At 45.4% G+C, this 14,222-nt stretch overlaps 1 protein-coding gene across 5 annotated transcripts; it reads left to right on the forward strand.

Moving 5' to 3' along the window:
- The first annotated feature begins 2,574 nt into the window (after nucleotides 1-2,574).
- On the forward strand, nucleotides 2,575-13,221 carry LOC135401382 (ankyrin repeat domain-containing protein 13C-like). 5 transcript variants are annotated; one of them, XM_064633763.1, is made up of 10 exons: nucleotides 2,581-2,653; nucleotides 3,071-3,223; nucleotides 3,346-3,387; nucleotides 3,522-3,626; nucleotides 4,175-4,405; nucleotides 5,182-5,444; nucleotides 11,956-12,211; nucleotides 12,338-12,409; nucleotides 12,689-12,777; nucleotides 12,901-13,221. In XM_064633763.1, the coding sequence occupies exons 1-6, from the start codon at nucleotides 2,587-2,589 to the stop codon at nucleotides 5,211-5,213; spliced, it is 630 nt and encodes a 209-aa protein (XP_064489833.1). In that variant the 5' UTR covers nucleotides 2,581-2,586; the 3' UTR covers nucleotides 5,214-5,444; nucleotides 11,956-12,211; nucleotides 12,338-12,409; nucleotides 12,689-12,777; nucleotides 12,901-13,221. The 5 variants fall into 5 exon arrangements, with proteins under 5 accessions (XP_064489830.1, XP_064489831.1, XP_064489832.1 ...); XM_064633760.1 differs by having other exon boundaries at nucleotides 2,575-2,653; nucleotides 3,522-4,405; XM_064633761.1 differs by having other exon boundaries at nucleotides 2,577-3,223.
- Nucleotides 13,222-14,222: the final 1,001 nt, after the last annotated feature.

Consider the following 14,222-nt stretch of genomic DNA (forward strand, 5'->3'; position numbering starts at 1 on the left):
CCTCGTGCAGACAGCCGAAATTTTCGTAACCACTGAACACGAGAGTTGTAACCCTTGAAGGAATAAGGAGAATGGAACGCATCCTCAAAGGGAAAGACTCATACTTCGGGTTTAGTCGTTCTACCTTCTACGTTGTATTGCCAGCTGCAGGATGGGACAAGCGCAATGCTACGTTATCATCGATATCGCAAGTTTTACCTGCACTGTCTCCCGCCACCTAAGGAAGTCCGCAGGAGCTATCGTCCTCCACCTCTGCGCCATCGACCTCACCACTGCACCCACTATACCACCTACAATACAGCCCCCCCCCCCAAAAAAAAAAGTCAATACGACCAAAAACCTTTGAAAAAAAAACTCTTCTTGAAGTTGCTATGACATGCGTGCAGACGTGTATGTATAGCAGTCTAGCTGTACCATATGCAGAAGGAAACTACCACATTTACCTAACGGAATCAAACATTGGTTCGTGGAAGATTTCGCAGACGTCTACATCACAACATTGAAGGAGCACGCGAACCGCAGAACTCAGTCAGAAGTCGGAAGTCCTGACCTAAGCCTCATATAGCGCCACGTGTCCAAGAACCACATACATTAAGAACCAACCACTTCCATGTGTCCAGAGATGTATTCTACGCCTGTCTATACTCGTCTGCAGCGAGGACCGCTATATGGACAACATTGCAGCAGACGGCAGTGTTGACGACTACTTCCGAAAGGCTACTTGACGTACTAAGGCTACTATGGTTAGCAGTCTTGACGGCTGCTATGGTTATGACGTCCAGCAATACTTACGAAATCACAAAAGTGACGTTGCAAGTAATTGGATACCTTGCAAATACTTTTAAAAAGTCAGTATTTAGTACCTTAACTTAAATACATTTTGGCAGTGACTTGTACTTGGTGCTTAAGTTACTCCTACTTTAATCCCCTTTCTTTTCTTTTCTTTTTATTTCTTTTTTTTTTAAGACAGGAAGGTTTTGGCTGGACGTCGGGTTTGGTCATAGCGAGCGACGACGGCTATGGATGTAACTAAGTGACATGAACAGTTGATTAAAACATGTAGTTTAAGGAGACTTAGGCTGGATCTCCCTCTGAGAACAACATCGGGTATTGTATCGGGCGAGATGGCCGCGGAGGAGAACACGCGCCAAGAAGATATCGGGGAAGAACAAGGGTATCCGCACGAGTATCCATTTTTATATACATTTTGTCTGTATTTGTTTGACAGCAAATTTCACGAATTGTAACTTGATAGTATCTTGACAGTAACGACTTGATTCTATAATGTTTTGGCATATTACCCAAATACTTTTTTAGGTTGGGTATTTAGTGTTTTACTCAGTGTTTTTGCCTCGTTCTCAGTAACTTAAGTAGCTTTTTGAGTAACTTGTACTAGCCTGGGCCAATCTACCTTAGTGGCTCACGGTCATCTTCTGAGAGGAAGAAGGTCTAGAATGTCTGTCTAGTGCTAACGGACCATCTCCGTCACTTGCACCGGTGGTCGCAACTGACGCCAGCGGCTTAGAGGAGCGGTCTGGGGCTGGGCTCTCATCAACTCAGCTCGATTTCCAGTTCCCTGTGCGGCTCCCAGATTTCACGCCTGCATTTGATAGCGAGTTCCTGTTTCGATTCCGAGTTCCGAGAACTTTTAGCCCTCAGGAGGGTCTCTCCCACCTGTGGGAGGGTGCTCTTATTTTCAGAATCTTTCAGTCGTTTCTACTTTGGCAACCCCTTCCCCAGACCTTGCTCTCCCTACTGACTTCCTTTTGTTCCCTCGCACGTACGCGATATCGTAATTCCGTGGGTTCCTGGCCACCGTAGGCTTGCTGTAAACTAAACTGCTGACTCCCTCGCGAAAATGTCTCTCTCTCTGGCGCAGCTGTTGACCTTTTCTCTCCCCTGCTCATGTTTGTGTCGCCAGATATAAGCAGTTTTTTACGGCTCTCCTTTGGTCTCACCTTGCGTCCCGCATTTGCTCACCTGTCTCTCTCGTGGCAACCGGCTTTCTGCTTTCCTCGGCCGTCAGAAGTCTTCCTGAGGCGCGCTGGTGCCTCGCCCTGCCCCTCAAGTCTTACCTTCACCGAGCCGGCCGCCGTTCATCGCCAGTGTGCCCCCATTGTGGCTAAGATGAGACAGTCGAACACTTCCTACTGCACTGTAGACTTTACGCTCGTCTTCACCAAGCCTACATCAGTCTCCCTCTCCGGCTGCTGGGAGTCCCCGTGTCCCCTATTTCTGTCCCTCTATCGTTCGGAGCGGAATGTCAGTTGGAATAGTTATGTGGCAGCTGGTCTTTCTTTTCCCTCTAGCGCATCTAGCATCCAGCCCAAACATCTAGCAAACATCTAGCCCACCCTCATCATCATCATCCCTGCACCATCATCCCTTGAGTATTGTCGCGCCTTCATCACCTCCACCATCAAGTTCTCATAGTGGTAGTGTCATAGTGGTAGTCATTGTCAGATTGTCTAGGTAATCAATTATTTAGCACTCGCCAATCTTCCTTGTGACTAATGGCCATTCTACATGGGGCAGAAGAAGAAGAAGAAGAAGAAGAAGAATTACGGACATTCGAACAGTGCTACAATGTCGCAAGTGCTACAACTGAACACTTTTTGCGAACCTGCTCTCAGTTCGGCCAATTACGCCGCAGGTATATCTGGACACCCTTACGCTTGTTAGGAGCCCCACTCTCATTGGCGTCAGTGTTGTCTCTCGGAGCATCACAGACTGCGCTCTGTCATAGGACTGTGGTAGCGGGTCTTATATCCTATATCGTGCTCTCCAACCGCTTCTAGGCACTTCCTTCCTACTCTCATACGCTTTCATGTACACACACATCCATACAGTCATCCTTTTGGCCGTGTATATAGTCGCCATACGCACATTCCTACATACGTACATATCCAGTTCCTGCATTAGTCATCACACGTCATATATGTCAGAAGTTACTTGGATCTGACTTGGCCTTAGTCCCCATCATTACTGCACAGACATAGACAAACATCTCTCGCCCCTTTTGTCCTGGCCAATCTCCCTTAGTGGCTCACGGCCATTATCTCATTGGTAGAAGAAGAAGAAGAACAAGAAGAAGAAGTTCCAAGCACTGCGGCCACAGAAGGCAACGAAGCCTTCCCACTGCACAAAGCCGTCTTCGAAAACGATTATGATCTATTCTCTGCTTTACTACCGAACCACAATATTGCCGAGAAGGACGTTCATGGTAAGAGAATATCGTTGCACTTTGCTGCTGCTCTCGGCTTCAATAGTGGTTAAACCTAGGGTGCTGTGTGTATAGAGACCGTACCTGTTCATAGTCGTTTCTTTTTCTCTTTCTTCCTGCAGGTAACACTCCGCTTCATCTCGCGGTTATGCTTGGAAGAAACGGTATGTGTCGCGTGCAGAAAAATGTCGTGCATTTTAAAGCGACAGCCACACATTTTACCCGCATCTCGTCCATTCCATAGATTGACCATACGTTGTGCAGTCGCGGTCTTCAATATAACAATCTTCCTTTGCAGACTTTATAGAGGCATTACTGACCCACAATGCACCAGTGAACGCACGAAACCTGCACGGTTGGAGTTGTTTGCACGAAGCTGTCAGCTTCGGCGGTCGACAAACGGGTAACTGCGCACATTTTTAAAGCGACTGAAATTTTTGACTACAAGTTATATCGTCGACAGTATTCCGCTTACACTACCTTACTCCCTCACAAACAATCTCTCCCAGACAACGCGACAATAACGTCGTGTACGTGGAGGATACTACTATACCGTAATGAAAAATGCTTTTGCATCAACAGTAATATCGGTGCAGCCAGTGGTGCCAATATTTATTGATACATACAAACAAACAAAAAGAAAAACGATTGCAACGATTTTGTCATATACATGGCGCATTTTTTTAGATTAGTTCTTTTGACGAGTTCTTTTTGACGGGTAACTTCTCAATCTATGATAATGTGTAAAGGAGACCAGTATCCTAAAGAAGGTACAAGAAGGAAAGCATTGCGTTGCGGTGCTGCGTGATATTGGGGCAGGCCACCTATTAACGTAAACGGTGTCCCGGTAATGTATTCACCAGGTCTCTTAGCGCCTCTCTTGCATTGCAACAGAGATCACAGTACTAGTCCGTGCAAGTTCATTATGTAAAATACTTCTTTACCTTTCAGGACTTTCTCTGAAGATCGCGTACTATGCATTCACCTACTCCGTTGACGCCCCAAGAGTTGATTCCATTCACCTTACATACTTCATGGTGTTCCTGTCGTTGATTTTTGTCGACGCTCTTATGACAAACATCGCGGTGCTTTGGTATGCGGATGAATTTGCAGAACTCGTAGAACGATGTTCGAAGCTGGAGACCCAGTTGACCTTTTGTCCCGACGCTGAGAAAAAAAATGGTTAGTTTGGCATGGATGGTTGTCACTGTACAGGAAAGATGATCCTATATACTAAGCCACTTATAGAAGTCGCAGTTAGATACGCCCATTAGAAAAATTGCGTAGTGTTCAAAATATCCGCGACTTGTCCCTCTTGTCCCTCTACTTATTATCACAGAGTGGCCAGATTTTTCTTCTACCAACTTAAGTGAAACATAATTTTGATAAGCAGCAAGTGAATATCAACATGCCAGCGTGGACTTCCCTGTCTACCAGCGGGAAGACGAGGTCTTACAGCACAGGATGCATGCAGTCGACCACTGCCCTTTCACCTTCGTCAAGGTGTTGGGGCCCCTGGTCCAGTGCCGCTCATATGTATCAAGATTTCCGTCACTTTTTGGGAGTTTCTGTCATCAACAGGCCTCTCTACCATGTTTTGATCACGAACTGCCGTCTCCACCATCATCTTCCATTCTTTACAATTGGCACTGGGGTAGCCCAGCCTGCTGGCCGGCATCAACCACATCTCATCGTTATTTCTTTATATGTGTGTGTGTGTCAATATGCCACTTTTGTAATATTTGTTGCTAACACCCTCAAGGAAGTTAACTAAGACAGAAAAAAAAAAATGTTGGAGGAGCTCATGCGGTTTATTCAAATATCCGGAGAAGGATCCTTGTGCAACAACAAATTAACTCTTACTTACTTTACCATCTCGTGCAAATTCTGTGGTTGCGTGTCATTCAGATAGTACCGGTCACTAACGTTTACCTTTCGTTTGCGCCTCGCACATCTAGGCAATCTTCGGGGCTGTGAATTTCGCCTTTAACTGCATCAATGACTTCGGCATGGCTTTCTTCACTGGGATCCCGAACCACCCGAGAGACACTTACGTTGCATCGACCATCTTCAGTTTTCTGTTTATAGTGCACATGGGCTGTATTAGCCGCATCGATCGCACGTGGATTGTCTTCTTCGCCAGGGCTTTCAGATTGCATCTGGAAAGCATGACTCAGGTCCTCATGGTCTGCGTTCACTCACGAACCATTCCACTAGAAAGGTAACTATATTTTCTCTGCTGTGTCGGCACATACACCCTGTGTCCTAGAAGGGCGCAGAAGTAATGTGTAGAAAAAATTCTGCACCTTCCTGTAGTTCCTCAGCGGGCCTTCATCTACGGCATGACCAAAACTTTCGCAGACGTAGCGGGACTCGAACGCTGGATGCGGCATGGGTTCGAACCCCGCCGTCGACTGTGCTCTCTGGGTATTTTGCTTGGGTTCTCCTCACACGCTATAAGGCAGGTGCAGAAATTGTTCCCCATGAAGTCAGGCCAGGACGAGCGATCTCCTCGTCCAAGTAGCGTGCTGTCGTGCAAATTGTGTGAAAAGCGAGGTAGTAGTAGTAAAGAGATATAATAATAATAATAATAATGACGGGACAGCTATGATCAAGACTGAGGTGGTCGGTCTGTGGGCAGGTCAGTTATCGGTGAGATGCTTAATTTCGCGGATGCCCACAAAGAAAACAGCAGTGATCTTCCTGTTCATCCCTATGCACTTGCATCCTTGGTAAGTTGTGATACTTCGGTTCACGCGCTGCAAGAATGTTTGACAAGCATAGCGCCCATCCTTCAATCTTCAACAGAAGTTACATTCGAGTGTTGTAAAAGCAGAGATACTGTAGAAGCTACGTTGGTAGGGATCTTCTCTACTTCATTGCCGGTTTGCAAGAGGATAACCGTGTGTGTTATTACAGCACCGGTCATCTGGAAAAGAAAGACAAGGGTTACATATTACGTTGCAAATGGACGGTTACTAAACGATGCGTGTCACAGGTAATACTATGGTGAGTGGGACGTTTAACTTGAAGATTTATCGGATCAAGACTTTCGTGCCCAGTGTTTTGATTGGTAAAGTCTGTGCGCGTAACGCGTTCGTTTGCACGCACATGACTGTCTTTATTGCATTTAATGTAATGCGAGTTCCTTTTTTTTTCTCTTCACATTGATAATAATTACAGGAATAGCTTTCTGAATTAATATCGGTTGTCACGCCAAGTGTTGAAATTTGACACTCAATGACGCGTACTTCACGCGAAGACGGTAGTCTTATTCATTGCTAATTTCGTACCGACCACTCGCAATTGTAATGTGCACGAAATTATTCTCCTTTATTGAAATGTGGCCCTCGTCGAAAGAGCCAGACAGCGGATTTTTTACATACTGTCACTTGTTGCCAGGATGATCATAAACACAATAGTGGTGACCTCCAGAACAGCAAGAAAGAAAAAAAGACTCAGACTCAGCACATTCGTTTATCTTGCTGATAAAACTGTCAGGGCGATAACGCAGAACCCGATCCGTTCTACTAGTGAGTGTTCGTACACAACGAGTACAAAATCAGCCTCCTCGAGAACGTGTTTATGGAGCAGCACATGGTACGCTGTAGACTATACCACATCGATGATTGGTACTCATACTCTTCTGCCAAGAGCCTGAGTACATTAGTTCAATCGTGATGGAGCCTGGACAACGATAAGAACCACTGCATGATTTTATTCTCCTCTATGAGCACTCAGGAAGGGTGTATACGAATCGAAGCACCGCAATGGTAATGAAGGCACCTCCTGCATCGGCGACAAAGCACCTGTGATTGCCCCCGTGCACCCATGCTCCTTTCGGTTGTCTGCGGTTAGTGCAAGAACATGCCGCGAACGCTACTGATAACGCTATCAGCAGATTGATCTGAGGTTCACCTACCGATGTGAGCAGCGATAGATCTAACACGCAGAATCCATTCCCGGTGATACACATCATTCTGGGGTGGAGAGACGCCTGCAGGTGGCGAATCTGTGACATAGTTAATGGACACAAACGTACTCATTTAATTGCTACTCTGGTTGAACTTCATTTTGCTCCATGAGCAAGTTGTATTTAATTAATTATTTATTTATTGTCAAAAACCCTGAGGGCCATAGGGTACAGAAAGAGGTTACATTGTTTTACGCTCTTTTACGTTCGGTAAAAGCTATTAACGTGAAACCTGAAGCGCTCGGGAGCAGCACCACATGCTGTATCGAAATGCGATTCAAACCTGGTCTGCAAATGCTCTGGTTCTGGTTTCGGTTTGGTTAAAGTGCCACTGCCTACTAGGTCTCGTTTCTTCATGAGAATGTATTCCGTTTCAAACCACGTGTCTCACGTTGTATCCTACGCAAGTGCTGTATTTTTTTTCTATGTTACACGAAAGTATAATAAATTTTTAAGTATTTTAGTCTTGAGAGTGTGACGTCACGGTGTGCGCAATCTGCCTCTCGTCTGGCAACATTGCTTCTCGAAGGTTGGTTTCGGTTTCTCCGAATCGCAGCTGGTGGCAGTCTTCCAACTGAGGCGGAGAGCACGTGATGACCTGAAAGGTGCGCGCGTTGTTGCGAGAAGGCAGACGCCAGGGCTGTCGATGATGTCATCTACTCTTGGAGAATGCGAAACTGTGAAGCCTTGCGGGTTCTTTGGAAAGTTCGTGAAGGTGCGCAATGTTTTACAGAGGGCATTTATATATTGCGCACTGAGTCCCTGAGCGAGGTTGATTTATAATACGAAATAGAATACAAATATATATTTTTTATTCGTATGCCTATTATTTGTTCAAGTGCAAAGAAAAAAAAAGCGTTGGTATAACGTGGAACAAGTGTCGAAAGGTGAACGAATTTTTGTAGAGCATGGAATGGCCGGTTCCTACGAACCTGTGGCAAGAATTATGGTTTGTAACATGTCGATGTTTGAGAAATAGTCTCCGAGTTCGAATCCAGGCCTGAGTGACGCTACATGAAGGACGGAACACATGATGAACGGACACAGAAGAACGCACACAGAACGGACAACATGAAGGACGGAAGACAAACGCAACACATACAGGCTCCTACTAACAACTGACAAGCTTTCCAAACTGACTTCCGCGTTTTTTATGCTCCGACTTTACAGACATGTACCAACTAGCCCACACAGCCATTGTTGTAACTATAACCCCATGCACGGACAGCCCGTTGCCATCTTTCCCTCAGCGTTTTGATCCAATAACAATCTATGAGGGTGATTTTTCTTTCCTTCAACGTACCTGGACCTTCCACTCATCGGGCAAGTAAGACAGTCGTGCAGCTTCCGTAGCATTACGTAGTTTGTAGACCTGCGTAATTTCATCGATGTAAGGCGACATATGGGCTCGTTTGGCTAGCATGCGTCAGACAGAGCACGTGGACTCTTGTGCATAGGCATCTACACATGCTATCGTGAAAGCAATTTTTTTCTCGATATTGTGTCGTTAGCCAACGAACGTATATCTACGAAATTCGATTATATTCGCACGCTTTGGAAGGACTCAAACTATCATATACCCTAGCTTTTGAATATACCATCCTTATTGTCCCTGTACTTTCTTTCTGTGACTATATTAGCGTTGTTCAAGATAGTATGCGGCAGGATGGCTTACGGTAACGCCCCCCCTCCCCTTCCCAGTGCCGCAATATACAGTCATATAATGTTATTCTTATGCACTGAGCCTTAACACCAAGCATTTTCCACAGCATATTATCTGCAGCACATCCTTACCTCATCTGCCAACGATTGACTCACGAATGCCACGTCCGTCAGGTCAATGACCGTGTAGACGGAGTAGCTAGCTAGGATCAGAAACTCTGCCGCCGAGAACTCTTTGTCGAAAGCCACGTAGAACGCTGTGCAAGCAACTAAGACAGACGAAATGCACGTAAGGGTGATGGACCAGTTCCAGATGCGGTCCAACTCCTGCTTCATCCCTCTTACCATGCACATGCTCGTTCTCACATTTTCGAGTCTGCGCACCGTTGACTTCCCGAACTGTGTGTACCACACGCACAAGCTAGAGAAAACGTGTTCCTGAGCTCTCGTGTATTCTATCAGCACTTCGCAGCAGGACTTGAGCATGAAGAAGTGGAGGGAATCGAACAGGAGAAACTGCGTACAACGGATGACTACCAGCACTTCTAGTGCTACTCGCACGGTCCAGCTGAACTTCTTCGTGATCTCCGCTGCATGGAGATGAACTCCAACGATGTAAAGACCAAGATAAGCGACCAAGACAATCGCTCGCCTGCAATATTGCCACTTTTCTCCGGAGGATTTGTCATTTGCCTTTGTGAATCCAGTTGCCCTTTCAAATAATGCGGCGGTTTTGAAGAATGCGAGAATCTCCGGAGATTTACACGTCATGCTAGCCACGTTGACCATGGCCTTGCAGATGACTACGATGTGAGTAGCCAAAAAAAGTGCCTTGGTGAAACTTCTTCGAATGTAGGATATGTCCTGGATATGGCGCATTAAAAATCCTGCCTCGAAGCCCACGAAGAATGCAACAGATAGAAGACAGTACGCCAGATACCATGTCTTCCAGGCGACTTTAGCTGTCCTCAGCCTGCCCTGGGAGAGTCCAGTTACGAAGCAGCAGCCGGAAATTCTACATAACTTTGCGTGGAACTGGAAGTGCTTCACCATGTAAACCATCCTATCGCTGACGTCGTTCTTTAAACAGCTCCAGTAGTACTGCGTTTCCCGGTCTCATTCAGACGTATAAGCACGATCGACTGGGGTGGACATAATGGATGTTTTCTGTATGTACCTCCGAGTTGAGATGTTTTGGGAGTTCCTCTGAATCGAGACAATGAAGCTTCGCTTACTGTAGCTTTCTTTTATGAAGACATCATTGTAGGTAATGTGTGATGCATGTCGCAGCGTACGAAATATCGCCAGAACACGTGTCTGCCGGTCTGCATGAATATGTAATGTTCTTTACTTGTTTCGGCTGTTCAATAGTGAACATTTCGTTGCGTTCATGATATAGATCGTCCGCCCTCATATTATTCATGTGCTTTTCTTTATTCCAACTTGTTCTGGTCAGTGATAATTGCATACGATCGAGTATATATAGCATGAAAGAACTGACAGAATAATGCTTGCAATGACTTTCAGGAAACAATGGAAGCGAAACAATGTTGAAAGAACACACTGACTATGAAAAGAGGAGTGTTTACTTGCTAAAAGCATATATTCATAAACACCTTGAGATCTGAAAACAAAACAACCCACGGAGAACGTAAAAGTGAGTAGGTGAGAGATCGACTTCTGGCAGGCATAGTTCTGACGCGTGCTCCTTGACGTGCTTCAGTCCTGGACGCAACCGCGCTATGCGCAATATGCGCTCCGCCGAAGAAACCGCCTCCCCCCACCCCAAAACCGAGGGTCTGGTCCCACCGTTCGCGCACGGATGATTTGAGTGTGGTGCATATCCATTACGCTTACACTGAAACGCCTGGATTACGATCCCATTTGTCAACTGCGTTGCCTTTGTTTTTCCTGATTAGGTTAGGCCCCACTTCGTTTGTACCAGGATAACATTGTACGCTACGATCGTTCGGGCTATCTGCAAAGAATGAAGAACCTCTTTAATCTTCCAAATTAAAGATAATTATATGCACTGCTTGCAACATGCATGCTTGTCTGAATTCGACAGCTCGCGGTTTATCCTGTCTGAAATATCTAGCTGTTACAAGATTTTTTTTTTTTTCGGCTAATGGACTAGAAGTGGCATATACTGCCCTTTCTCAAGCACGATAACGGTACAGCTCTTTCAGGGGCGACCAAGCCAATACGGGCTGTTGTACCTTTGAAGGAAGGTTTCAGACAAATGTGCTGCAAGCTGTACCTCTTTCTCCCATTTATACCCGGGCGTACAGCAGGGAGGATAAACTCGTTTGGCAGGGGAGCAATAACAAATTATCAAACTTTCGTAACACATAAAAGCGCAACAAGCTTGTAAGTCTTATGTGACATTTGCCTACTCCGTACCACTCCACTACCAACCACTACCAACCTTCCCGAACCGTACTCTCCGGATCCCTTAACGGGCTGGATTCTCGACCCATCTCTCTCACAAAATTGCTCGGTCTTGGTCAACAGTCTTTCTTTCACCTGCTAAGGCACGTGAGCATACTACGGTTCGTTTACCTTTCGCAATTCGGGTTTACGTAACGCGACGGTAGACAAGTTTTGATCTTTGCTCTGATCTCTTGATCTCTTCTATAAAAAAATGCTGTTAAAAGTTTTCAAGAGCTATTTTCAATGCACTTCAAGCAGAAAGTACAAGTCGTCATCGACCATTACCGGATATGTCGCTTCCCACCGCACATGTGGTCTGTCGTTATAGGTCCCATACTGTCGTTATTGACAACCGCCACGACGCTCGACGAAGGAGGCGAGAGATGGAAACCACCACGAGCCTTACGTCCGTAAAACGTAAACCTCCACGACTCAATTCTACACTCTGATTGGCTTGGTAATGATAGGAGGCGGAGTCGGGAAGTGTTTTAGGGTTCTCTCAAAAATCCTTAATGACACCACTCCACTACCACGGTCAAAGCGTTCCGAAATAACCTTATGTCATGCGAGAAGAATGTCAGTTTATTGTCATACGAACATGCTGTGACTTCTCTAAACGGTTTTGTTTTCGTTATTATTAATATTATTTTTTTTACTTCCACAGGAAAATCAGAACAATAGCTGAGCATCGCGTTCTGCTGTCTGAAATGAGAGGCAACATCGATCTGGTGAACAAAGTGCTGGGTCTTCCCCTGTTGTACACGTACTCCTACGTCGTCGTCACAGACTGTATGGCCTTGTTCTTTGTCTTCAACCAGGACACGAGCATTCAGATCAAAACTTCTTTCGGTGGCTTCTCTGTCCTGCACACTCTGAGCTTCCTGCTCCCAGCATACGTAGTCAGTGGTATCGAGAACGAGGTATGTCCCTGCATTTCTACGCGCGTGTCTATATGCATGTTGAGAGTTGTTACATGCATGTTCGTCGTGGCACATTTACTGCACCTCATCTCAGCCCACTTGTATACCGCTTCCATTTCCTTTTAGCTCTGGGAGATGCGGAACGTCCTGCAATCCTTCGAGTTCTCGGATACCAAATCTAACAAACTTCTGGAACAGGTATTGACTGTGCGTTGGATTCACTTCGGCAGAAGCGTGTCTGTGACAATAATGAACAACTGGCAGTTACAATGGCATGCCACGTAATATTAAAGCCACCGTGTAGGTCCGTCCGTCGCTTTAGGGAATCACGCTATATATCTGTCACGTGGCTCTGTCACATGCCACCTCCACGTGACCACCGGACTTTTTTTATTGTGATTATCCCCAAAATTGTGTAATCCCCACGGTAACAATGCAGGAGAATAAGTTGTTGGTGGTCGCTCTGTTTTGCATCAGGTGCAGCTATTGCTGATGGACGCCGAGTACGGCAGTATCACATTTTCTGCCGGAACTTTCTTCGACATAATCTTCCCAGATGTGCCAGTGTATGTATATACTACTATATACTATACAGCCTTATACAGTATATATACGATATACTATATATATACTACTATATAGCCGATCTCATTCCCGTTTACAATGTGGACTTTTTTTTTTTTTTTCAGATTATAGGAGCCGTCGTCGCATACACTGTCTTCCTCGTGCAGACAGCCGAAATCTTCGTAACCACTGAACACGAGGGTTGCAATCCTTGAAGGAATAGGACGAATGGAAACTCCTCCTGAAAGGGAAAGACTCATATTTCGGGCTTAGTCGTTCTACCTTTTATTTCCAGCTGCAGGATGGGACAAGCGCAATGCTACGTTATCATCTACCTCGCCATTTCTACCTGAACTTTTCCCACCTAAGGAAATACGCAGGAGCGATCGTCCAAGTCGCCCTCCACTTCTACGTAGTTGTCACGAGTAAACAACTTCACCACTGCACCCACTACCACCTACTATAGTCCCTCAAAAGCCATTAGGAGCAGCCTTTGAAAAACTATTCTTGAAGTTGATATATGACATGAGTGCAGACGTGTATCTATATAGCAGTCTAGATGTACCATATACAGAAGGAAACTACCACATTTAGCTATAGCGGAATCAAAGACTGGATCGTGGAAGATTTCGCGGACGTCTACATCACAACATTGGAGGAACACACCAACCGCAGAACTCAGTCAGAAGTCGGAAGTCCTGACCTAAGCCTCATATAGCGCCACTTGTTCAAGAACCACATGCACCACGAACCAACCGGTGTCCAGAGATGAATTGTACGCCTGCAGCGAGGACCGCTGTGTGGACAACATTGCATCAGACGACAGTGTTGACGACTACTTCCGAAGCTACTATGGTTATGACATCCAGCTATACTTGCGACATCACAAAAGTGACGTTCCAAGGGGCTGGATATTTTACAAGTACTTTTCAAAAGTCAGTATTTAGTACCTTAACTTACATACGTTTTGACAGTGACTTGTACTTGTTCTTAAGTTACTCCTACTTTAATCCCCCTTTTTTCTTTTTTTCTTTTTTTTAGACAGGAAGTTTGATTGAAAGATTAACATTGTCAGGTTATGGCTGGAGGTCGGGTTTGGTCATAGCCAGCGAGGACGGCTATGGATGTCAATAAGTGAAATGAACACTTGATTAAAACAAGTAGTTTAAGCACAACAATAACTCACGATGGGATGATGTGATGCTTGCTCATTAGAGGCTGAATCTTCCTCTGAGAACAACACCGGTTATCGTATCGGACGAGATGGCCGCGGAGGAGAGCACGCACCAAGAAGATATCGGGGAAAAACAAGGGTGCTCAACGAGTACCCATTTTTATGTACATTTTATCTGTATTTGTTTGACAGCAAATTTCACGAACTGTAACTTGATAGTATCTTGACAGCAACGATTTACTTTTATAATATTTTGGCATATTACTCAAATGC

This window comes from Ornithodoros turicata, chromosome 7 (assembly GCF_037126465.1).
Source record: "Ornithodoros turicata isolate Travis chromosome 7, ASM3712646v1, whole genome shotgun sequence".
In the NCBI taxonomy this organism is placed as follows: Eukaryota; Metazoa; Arthropoda; class Arachnida; order Ixodida; family Argasidae; genus Ornithodoros; species Ornithodoros turicata.

What these genes read in the sequence shown, in the direction of transcription:
- LOC135401382 (XM_064633760.1), top strand. An exon ending in CGAACCATTCCACTAGAAAG is followed by an intron (nt 5,445 to 11,955) that starts GTAACTATATTT and finishes TTACTTCCACAG; the next exon opens with GAAAATCAGAACAATAGCTG. An exon ending in CTAACAAACTTCTGGAACAG is followed by an intron (nt 12,410 to 12,688) that starts GTATTGACTGTG and finishes GTTTTGCATCAG; the next exon opens with GTGCAGCTATTGCTGATGGA.